We start from the raw sequence: 11,419 nt of genomic DNA, 5'->3' as shown, positions 1-11,419 counted from the left end.
CTTTGAATCAGATTTATTTTGCTCGGACAGCTATTAAAAAAAGCTCTAACTTAGATTTCCAGTGCTTTGAAAAAGACTCGGTATCTGCTAGAGCTCCAGCAAATATTCCGATGTGAATCACCAGCTCTAATGTAAGTTAAGTAGCAAGTTTAAACAATGGCCTTCTGGAGGGAAGTTGTTATGGGCCTACAGAGCTTGATGTGCTCTCCAACAGGTACTACCTTGGGCAGTCACATGAAGGTTCAGGTTAAGTTCAAATTTTATTGAAAGCACTGATATTGCTTAAAACCTGTAGGCTTTTCTTGACTAACACAAACATATTCATTTCATGTTTTCAATTCTTTAGGACTATTTCAAAATCACAAATCGTTATGGAGAGCTCTTAATGTTACAATTTGCCAAAAGTGAATACTTCATTACAATATCATATGTTGCACAATCAGTGACTAATTTGGTAGTAAATATTGTTATCATTATCATTTTCTTCTCACTGAAAAGGTCCAACTTCCTCAAAGAAGTGTTGCATTAAGTATCTAAATAAAACAATGCCAGGAAGACAATTAACTAATGTTCTTATTTACCGTGTCATCCCAGGACATTTCATCAACACCAGTCTCAAACAGCGTCTCGAAGTAGAAATTAATCCTTTCCTAAAATAAGAAATATTTCAAGTTATTTGTACAAATGGGTACATACATCGTCAAAATTGATAACATATCCACATCCTTTTGATATCCAAACTGCTCAATCAGGAGGTGAACGCACTAAACATGAGACCACCACTGACCTCCAAAGTATAGACTGTGTTTCACATTAACTCAGATTCTGGAGAAGCTGATATATCACAACAAATACATTAAATATTATCTGTAAATCAATTTTATGATGAATAAGAAAATTACTGTAAATCCTCGAATTAGCACCCGCAGCGCTAATTTCAAATTTAGGAGAAGATGGGGGATGCTTATTCCAGGGGGCGTGCTTATTTTTTTCCCAAATCATGACATGATCATCTTTTTAATACATAATCTGCATGTAAACAGCAACATAAGCTGTTTATCGACATAAAAAGCTGATCCTCAAGTTTAAATCGTGGCACTGTTAGTACTTAACAGGTTCAACGTGTTCACTGAATGTGTTCTCAAACGGAAACAATGTACAAATCTAATACTACATGACGAAAACTATACGTCCTTTGTTGGCTCAGTACTCGTCCACAAAATGGTCGAAGGTGATGGGGGATGCTTACTCGAGGGGAGGTGCTAAATATTATTTCAAATTTTGCCTGATAGGGGGGCACTTATTCGAAGGGGGGGTTATTCAAGGGGGGCTCTAATTCGAGGATTTACGGTATCCAAAAATTTACTGAAGTAACCACAAAACAATAGTTCCATTCTTGGATAACGTGTACAATATTTTTCAAGATGGAGCATCGATCACACAGCCACCTTAACTGAGATCAGACAACATGCGGTACCTTCAAGAGTCCTGCAAGGACAAGTTTATTGACATAAACAGCTGCCGTGTGTCCAAAGTAGAATATCAGAGGAAGACGAAGACGATCAGGGCACTTATAAAAAGCTGACTCATCTAAAAACAAATATAAATAACAATTAAATTCCAGCTTTTAAAGACAAATATATCCACTTAATACGGCCACCTTGTTACTACAGACACTTTCTTCTGGCCCGAAGAAAAGCTCAGGCAGTCACTTTCTTTCCCTCTAATATAGCCACCCCATTAATACTACCAGATTTTTGTGGCCCACCAGTGACCGGATTAACAAGGTTCTAAATAGCCTTTGGAGGTGATGAATATATTTTGGGCGCTTTTACTATTTAGTGGGAAACATTTTGGGGGGTTATTATGTGCTTAGGGGATTAGTATAGATTTAAGGATTTTGGAATAGTTGAGGGTTTTTCAGAGGTTATATTTAACTTAAATCTATGGATACCATCAAAAGTTCAAATGAGGCCTGAAACTACTTTGATATTAAATTCTTTTAAAATCCAAGCTTTCGCTGATCCAAGGCATCATCAGGGATAAGAAAAATATTTCATATAAGGCCTAAATACAAATGTAAAGCAAAAAGGTGTGAAAAGCAAAAGGATGCAGAGAGTAAAATGTCGGTAAGATAAATAATAAGGTACAAATATGCATTAAACTCTGCATCATTCACACCAAGGAGATGTGATATGTCATTCTCATCACCTGCTCTTCAATCTAATTTACATGAAATATTTCAAATTGTACACTACTAAAAATAGATGTCTCCCATTTGTGCAAATAACATTTTCATTTCACAATTGTCTCTTTTTGAAGTCTGTCATATCGTTGGAAGAGAAATCTGATATTACCGACATTCATCAAATTGAATGCTTCATTGACACCAACACTAGTTTTCAATGGCCCATTTAGCTTGATCTAATGGCGTCTAATGTCTGAAAGTTACCATATTTTTTTTTAAAGGAAGGGTGTGTCTGCTGCCAACTGCAAAAATATCCATCAGGAAACGAAATATTATGATTTTAGATTAAAAACTGGGAGTATGATATCGTGCATTTTAAGAATGTTGGATACAAGATCAGAAGCATTCAATCAAAAGAGGGCATTCTTTTTTGGCAAAAAGTGGAAAGTGCCTGTGTTCAGATCAGATGAATTTGTAGAATTCCAGATCTATTCAAATTTTCGCCGTGTTTGCTCACAACAAAGGACGGCTTTCTGGATCAATATGCGGCAGACTGGGTGTTGTATGTTAATATTTTATAAACATATTTCACAAGCGTGAATGGCAATATTGCACATCTGTCAATATAATTAAGCTCAAAAAACCCCCATCAAGGTCCAAAATTTGGGTACAGTATGTATCTTGCTCTGATCGAAGTGTACAGCGTTATCATAACAGAGGCATTTTGAAAATTGAGTTTGTAGCTGGGACTCTAACTCGCTTTGACCAACAAAGCGGTTGAACTCGCGAATGTACAGACCTCTAATACCCAGTATTTGCATTTTACACAAATTATCTTCGCGCTCAGGAGACGAAATGAAAGGGGAACTCGACTTCAAGCAGATTTACTTCACTTTCCAACCTCATATCAGTAAACAATTACTAAATGTTTTCTATACATGGGTAAAAGCGTAAGTTAACAATATACAGAGGACTCGAGAAGAACGGAGAATAGGAAGGAAGTCGTGTCTCTATGTAAATTTATCTCCACGTGAATGTCAATCGAAGAAAGCCTCGTCATACTTCAAACACCCGCTACAGCATAAAACACGATTACTCATCCAAAAGGCAACATCGATTCCTGGATTTACGACAGAGTCAAAATTCAAAACAATTTTCCACAAAAAAAAAAAAAACACGAAAAGGATAATTGAAGCCCGTCGCCGCGCTGAAACAGCAAGGGCCGACGAAAATCTATTTGCTTACCGTTCAGAGTCGTAAATAGGGTCTCGTAGAGATCAAAGGAGTTTTCAAAATATTCCTTGATTTCTCTGGAAGGAAAACAAGATAAAAATTAATTTTCAGCTTAAACTCGCGCTGTATCACGAAGCAAAACGAAAAGCACATGATGCGCGCTTATGTAACCTTACCACCCCGTGGCAAAAATCAATTTAAGATGTGAACTAGTTTACCTCTTTGTACATGACGAGAGATCACAAGGTTTCATTGAATGAAGAACGTGTTTGCCACTTGGCTGAAACACTGCCATCTTGGAAGAAGTCGTTAACCGCCTGTAAGTCCGAACCTCCAGCAAGGTGCCTTTAGAAAGCGTGCGAGCTTGATTGAAATTTTCCGCTCTACAACTTGTCCCTGTTGAGCATGCGTTCAAAGTAACGAGTTAGCCAATCAGAAGCGCGAACATTGAGGGAGGGTGCGGGGAGTGTGGAGGGATGCTGAAGGGATGGTTTTCCATTCTGCGAGCTTCGCCCTCCCTGTTTTTCCGAAAAAAGTGGATGTTCTTGCAGGCTAGTTTCCCTGCAGTCTTTAGAGCAAAACAGTCGGGCGATAATGGTGCTAATACATGCATAATACCGAGTCCCTTCTCGCGCTCCGCTAAACTGCTGGAGCCGCCGGTATTATATTTACTCAAGGGAAGGTTTGGATGAGAAGCGACTGGTGAGGAGTAATTAGTGTCATGCCTATGTCTCGTCCCAATCTCTTTAGGAATATTTCGAGAAAGTCTCAGAAACGCACTCATAACATTGTTAGACCGTGTTTGAAGTTACAACAGATAAGCGAATGCAACAAATCGGAACAGGGTAGCTAACTTGCAACATGCTTGGTTGAAATGTTACGTTCGTTTGGCCGTGTCCAAAAGAAAATTGCCTGCGTCACTGTCTCTTTGTAATTTAAATTATATGTTATTGTTATGTATCAGGCGATGTCTAATGTTTATGCTCACTAACTAATAGGAGATTGATTACTCAGTCAGGAAGCAAATTCTTTTGATATTATATTCAAGCACATGTTCCATACGGTGGGACTGATACAGAATCAATGTTTTGACCCAAGTTCTGAGATTACGAAACAGTGAAGGGAGTATTTTTGCACTCAGAAGTTTTTAAAAGAACAGGATTAAATTTTGACTGATACAATTGTTAAAGAACAAAAAAAAGAAAAGGGTTGAACGATTTTTCGGTCATGGAACGAAAGAACAAAATAGAAATATTGATCGGCTTCCCTTGTGTTTTATCATTGTTAGTTTTGTACAAAATTCTCACGGCCCACGCGCGCTATCTCCGTCACTCCAAGAAGTCCAGTATTGTGCAACACAAATGACCCCCAGACACAGAGCTGGTTGCAACATCATCTTCAAGATTATATATGCTATTTTTGACGTTTTTCCGCAAGAAAATTAATCCATCGAGCGGTTAGTACCCCTGCGTGCATCACGAAACTATCGATACATGAATCGGTTGATCTTTAGCATACAACCATTAATTACATTGAAATGAAATGAATCTGTACTATTTAATTGGGAACGCTTCAACTGATCGATGACGATTTCCAATCGGACAAACGGGAGATATTATACTAGGAGAAAACGTTATGAAAACAATTTGAATCCGTTGAGAGATTGTTTTTCGTCGCTCGCCCAGCTACCTTGTATCATAGGAATGGACAAACAAAAAAGCAACAAGAAATAGTCAAACATTAAATCAACATAAGTAATGTATAGCTCTTACGCAATGTGTTCTCTAACTACTATAACCGCGGTGTTGTAAGCGAAAAGGTCGCCGGATGACTCGTTTATTTATTTATTTCTTTTTTATGAAAAGGGAAAGTTAAAAGAAGACAAAAATGTGAGCAGTGCAAAGAGTTCATTGCATCTGCCGATCGGGTTTAGGCCCCTACTTTCGGCAACGTTTTACCCTAAGTGTTAAACTTCTCTCCCCACATTGCAAATTAAATTATAACATAAGTGTGCTGTTCCGCGAAGCTCAGACATCTCCAGACATCTCTATGTGGTGTGTTCGGGAGCGAAAGTTGGAGTGGTTAGCAGGCACTTGAGTGGAGTCTAAAACACACGTGAGCTAGTAAAAAGCCCATGAAAGGCGCCGGGTGTTTTTTTCTCCGATAAAAATAGCGCCGATTACCTACCTGCTGATGAAAATCACCCGCTTGAGCAATATGTAACGTATCTATCGGCTCACTCGTTTGTAGTGAGAATCTTCAACCGAGAGCTGCTCCAGGCTAAGGCTGACTGATTAATGAATTAGCGAGGCGGTCAATCTTACTCAAATCGACAAGCAACTAATTGGTTACGGAATTCAACCGTGAGATCTTGTCTACGTGGGCGTAAGAGCTTGCAAGCATAAGTATTTTATTAGTAATTAGCGGCTGAAAACTCTTGGAATAAAACGTGCTTTTAAAAGCGCAGTGACCTCAAGTTCTGGGCAGAATGAGCGCAAAAAACCAAGGTCAAGTCCATATCAACGTACGTGAGTTTAATTTCCGAGTTCCTCTGTTTCGTCAATTTTTCCTCTGTAAATAATATCTGCACGTATTTAAACCCAGATGCGCGCTATGATTGGCTTAAATGCTATTGTGTTTTAACGTGGTTATTAGGTGGCTTGCCCCACGAGCCTGTATGCAATATCGCCCAAATCCTGCGTTGTGATTGGCTACCTGATGAAGCTATTTTGCTCTAACGTGCAATCAGACCTTTTTCCCCCGTTTGTCGAAAATAGAAGGGCTGTGTGTAGGTAAATTTTAGCCGTCGAGAAAATGATGCTCTAAGCCGTATAATCCTTTACTGACAAACCATGTCAGGTAGCAATGGCCGGATTCAATAAGGCTCGTCTGTTTTTCTTTTTTTGCGGGGGAGGGGGGGGGGAGCGGAGGCGGGGGGAAGGGTGCTCGATTACGTCTCGATCATAAGCATGCAAAAAAGAAATGCCAAGGTTATACCAAAACCCTGCTATCTTGATTTCAGGAAAACAGGTCTTTTTACTTTATTGTTATTCTAACTAATGCGTTAGTTTCTTTTCTCTATTTCGAAATGTTTTCTTATACAGAATTATACTGTCAAAAACCTCTTTGTTTTTTTTAGAACACTTCAAAAGTGTCGGAAACGCTCACCTGGGTTTACAGTTTTCTTGTTAAAGAAGACTTTACACAAACATACCACTAGAGGAGGGAATACTCACTGTGTGCAGGGCATACGAAATATTCTACGATGTCTAACGAACCTCTTATCCCTAAACGTTTACTCGAAAAAGAGCTAAGGTTAGTCCTTCAGGACAGCCGTGGGTACAAAAATATGAGTCGCCTTTGTCAATATCTTCATGGCTAAAGTCGAAACAGAAATCTAAAACCAAAGCGCAAGGAAACCACTCGTTTGACGACATGCTCTCCCTCTGGACTAAAAACAGAGAAGAGATACTACAGTTCATCGAACAAGCAAACAATTACCACACAACGATCAAACAGAGTACGGCTGAGATTATTTGACACAGGAACGACATTTCTGGACACCAAGATTTGTAATTTATTTTAGAACAACAACTTTATTTTTATCAAAAATATATTAATTAATATCTACATGCAAATAGGGTGTCAGCAGGGAAGCACTTAATCCTCATATAAAGCTGACCCCCTTAAAAGGGCGAAAGATTCAGATCGAAACAATGAAGTTCTTGATGTGCGTGCCCACTTCGAGCCTATACTGATACATTCCAATACACGCACTTTCTCTTCGTGTCACCCATGAGGAGTTAAAAAAAAGCTCAATCAAAGGAGAAGCAGTCTAAGACATCACAGAACAAACTCTTCTAAAAACGTTTTAGAAGAGAAAATTCAAGACTCCAGATCAAGCCTTCGTTTTGGAAGCCATCCGGGGAATCTTACTGAAATGACCCTCTTAGAAGTATATCGGTATACAGTTTGAAAACACTCTTACATAAACCAAACTTGATTACCATTCCTCGGATGATGAAATTTGAAAACGATTAAACTCCTTCCGGGCAGAAGGGTAAGGTAGTTTATCGCGACAGTTTTGACATCAGTCTATACCGCGGTTTGACCTGTAGTGAGCAGAGCTTTCCGAGACATTTTAATTGATGAGCCGTATAAGATTATGCTTAATATTTTGAATTTCAAATGTCGTTATCCAAGGAAAGATTTTTAACTGCAAACATTTTTTTTGTTATCCTGAAGAAGAAAAATTTCATCTAGAATTGAAAAAAGTTTCAATATTGGAGCGATAACATACCGATCAAGCACAATAATTCTTTTGTTGCCTGTAATTATGCGACAGCCAGTTAGGATCCTTTTTTGTAACAAAATTCTGTGAGCAGGACACAGCAGAGATTGTTATTGTCTGATAATCTTTATACCTTTTACCAAGTGGAAACCTTTTTCCTTATAATTCTCACTACGATACACAGTAAAACACAAGCTGTGTACGTCGGAAAGAGATTGCTATGTCCTATGCTCGCCTAGATGATGCAGGGTTGATTTGTGAATACACCATTTCGCTATGAAACATTAAAGAAGTCTCCGACCGCATTGACCTTGGTTTCGTTTTGTTTTTTCCTTGCTCTTTCGCTTTCTGTAATTTCAGGGGAAGTCGTTTGGACCGTTTGTATTTTCGTCCTTATTTCATTTCTCTGCCACTGTTTTTGCGCCGTAATTTTCTATATTAATTTCTATTGCTGAGTTTTGTAAAGGCACTCGTTGCATTTATGCCAAAATAAAATTCAAGACTAGGATTGCTGCCAAACACTTACACATTAATTTTACTTTCGAAACCAAAATTCCGAATCGGACCTTTGTTGTTTTCAATCTCGTCCCATGGCGACAATGTTAGGGGTGCCGTGGTGAATGGTATGCGAGACTTGCGAGCGCGAGATATTTTGAAGACCCAGAATTCAAAGGGTTTGAAATGGGAGCTCGAGAAGTCCAGGTTGTATAAAGACGTTTAGGCATCATTTATATGGCTATATATACATACATACATACATACATACATACATACATACATACATACATACATACATACAGACAGACATACACACACACACACACACACACACACACACACACATATATATATATATATATATATATATATATATATATATATATATATATATATATATATGAATAAACGAAACAAAACAAACAAATAATCGGTACTTCGAGACTTTCTTAGTCTTGCAAAAACTCGAGACTGCGAGAGTGCTTTTAAATTTTGTGAAAAAAATCGAGACTGCGAGACACTCATAAACGTAAAAAACCAGACTGCGAGACCCATATTTTGTGAGACTCATTTTGAAGGACCATTCGCCACCCATAATAATGACAGATACAGAATCTTTTAGCGAACCGGTGGGTAATTTCTGAGGACCTCCTAGGGGTTTGGGGAAACAAGGGAACATGGTCATTTATTTTAAGGGAACAAGGGAACAAGGGATATTTCTCTTGTTTCGCGGGGATTAATTTGAGGGAACAAGGAACATCTCTGCTGTTAAAGGGAACTTTGACAAACATTTCTCAGGAACTATGGAATTTATTTATGGGGAATAGGGGAGGAATTTTCAGGAGAAGTTTTCAAAGGATCAAGGGGACACGCTATCCCCTTGGGAGGTCCTTAACTCTCGAAAAGCTAGGAAACGACCGTGTTGTTCGTAAATTTTGCAGATCTCATTTTTCGTTAATTCATTGAAATTGTTTTTAGTTATGTAATACGTTTTACGTTGGCCATGCAGATGTACAGTGAAGTACTCTTCAGTGAATTTGAATTCGTTTACAGTCTCCTTTATGATACAAAAGAATGCGATCTCAATATCTTAGTTCAATCCTAGGCTTAGTCGAGTACCTGTTCATTTAATTATATATAGTCGGTTGGTGAACAAATTTGAAGACCATGATCTACAAATAACAGGCAAATAAATAACTAAGAACACTGAGTACCGGCCTAAGAAAGCACGTGTTAGCAGTATGGTCGCATGCCGCAATTTGTCCTCGACTTCACTTCACATAGCTAAACGAGAAAGTTGATTTCGCTAGTAACATTTATCAAACTTTAAAATTGAACCGTTGTAAAAACTAATTCAGGGGTCAAATTTTTTCGCTGACACTCTTTCTATCGATTTATTCATTATACAGACGTTCAATTTTTAACTTGATATTCAAAAATTGTTAAACTTCTACCTACCTTGTACGTCCTTGAGGTTTAAACTAAGTTCAATTTAAAAAATCGAGCTGTTGATCCGTCGTTGACCCGGCTTGTTGAATATGACAATCAATTTCAGCGTGTTTCAGTTTTCAAAGAACACAACAGCCGGAATACCTCCCCCAATTAAATGCTGGAAAGCTGATTTTATCTGACGTATACAGTTTGTGTTATGTAATTGCAGTCTTCCGGCCGTAATCACGCCACTCTGCATGTGGAATTTCACTCAAATGAATGGGATATTGACCTTGGACTAGCAATTATGGTTTATATTCGGAAACGTTCTAAGCATAATCCACGAAATTGTTGGTAAAAACAATTAAAAAAACCACGAACGCCCGATCTCTTCGCTAGCTCAACCTTTATTCGTATTGCAAGTCATCTGCGCAAGTTATATAAGGATGAAAGAGGAATAAATATAAAATAATTATGCAATGATCCCTCGTGGTAGTTCCTTGATTTTGTCTCACATGTGAGTTCATTCCTCCGTAGTCCAGTCTCCTAAACTCTCCTTTCCACGCTCCCCTATATAGAGCGCGCGAGGAAGTGGGATTTAGGCGACTGGACTCGACTCCTCTTGCATACACACTTATCTAAAAGCTTCTAAAGCATGCGAAAAGTTAGAGAAAAGAACTTTTGCTGTAATTGTTATAATTAAAGCATAACGGTTTACGATCTCACGCGATCGCAACCGATTCAAAGACAACATGAGAGGGCAGTGGCATCAAACGGCTTGAACATTGATTTTATTGTACGTAAGGTGAAAAAATGCTTTCTCGTTTGCTCTCGCTCCACGTTCACTGCATTAACAATCTTAGAAAAAAATCAACATGGATTATATTAATTATATAACTGGGAAGAGGCCAAAAGTTTATCTGCGGCGAGAAAAATTTCTTGCATAAATAATCATGAGCTTTAGACCACGCCAACAGATCAAAAGCAAATTTTAACAAGCGCACAATTTTTCCTTTTGAACCTTCTTATAAAATTAGTTGCAATTTTGCGAAGGACGTTTCCAGATATCTTTCCTCGGAAACATCATGGTGATGTTTGGGTCTTCATTTCATTCACGGGTACAAGTTACGAACAGTTTCAGTCAGTATAATATCAAAGACAATGGCTGTTTTGTCAAGTCTAAAGGCAGAGTGAAGCTAGCAACCTAACAGCTTTTCTCGATATAACAGTAACCTAATGCATCAAATTAAACGCATTATTCTACTTACATTATGTTTAAAAGTTTCAGATTTTAATTATTACCTTGGTCTTAAACTTGGAGGTTCACATCTAAATTACGACACGATGACTGTTGCCTCATGCTGTGTTCAAGCACAATTTCGCGTGAACTATATATGACAAAGCAATTTTACCATTATATGTCGTAGTTATGCACCGCTGGCCCCAATCTTATAAAACAAATTGCAACATGGTGATTGACATAATAATTCATCCATGCAATTCTTAGATTATTAAACAAAATAAAAGAGATCTGAAATAGAGATTCTTTGTCAGATTAAGATGGATAAATCGTCCGTAAAGGAAATGCTCTCTCGAAGGGCAGGGCAAACCGCTAACCATGATTAGATAACTCGAGGGTCAAATATTGCTTTGTCACCGAATGCAGACATAACCTTGGCGAGTCAATGGAGCTTAAACGTACGTGTCAAGAATTGATTGATTAATCATAATTGTATGCATTTTATAGAGCTTATTGAATATCCATAGAGCTCTTGATT

General features: G+C 38.1%; 1 protein-coding gene across 3 annotated transcripts in view; it reads right to left on the bottom strand.

The window, feature by feature from the left end:
- The window catches only part of LOC110040141 (uncharacterized), a 26,696-nt gene extending 15,631 nt beyond the window's left edge, over positions 1-11,065 (bottom strand). Inside the window, exons 1-5 of one of the 3 annotated variants that reach the window (XM_089286443.1) lie at positions 10,944-11,065; positions 3,640-3,817; positions 3,434-3,498; positions 1,478-1,590; positions 582-650 (exon numbers count right to left, since the gene is read on the bottom strand). In XM_089286443.1, the coding sequence (XP_089142569.1) occupies positions 582-650; positions 1,478-1,590; positions 3,434-3,498; positions 3,640-3,716 (324 nt within the window). In that variant the 5' untranslated portion in view covers positions 3,717-3,817; positions 10,944-11,065. Of the gene's footprint in view, positions 1-581; positions 651-1,477; positions 1,591-3,433; positions 3,499-3,639; positions 3,818-5,608; positions 5,750-9,668; positions 9,827-10,943 lie in introns of those variants that run through there. The other 2 variants (XM_089286442.1, XM_020745336.2) reach the window with 2 other exon arrangements.
- Between the last annotated feature and the right edge of the window lie 354 nt (positions 11,066-11,419).

This window comes from Orbicella faveolata, unplaced genomic scaffold (assembly GCF_042242905.1).
Source record: "Orbicella faveolata isolate gen_17 unplaced genomic scaffold, um_ofav_v1 contig_14, whole genome shotgun sequence".
Classification (NCBI taxonomy): Eukaryota; Metazoa; Cnidaria; class Anthozoa; order Scleractinia; family Merulinidae; genus Orbicella; species Orbicella faveolata.
Note: the sequence above shows the minus strand (reverse complement) of the source record. Positions and strands in the feature narration are given on the sequence as shown.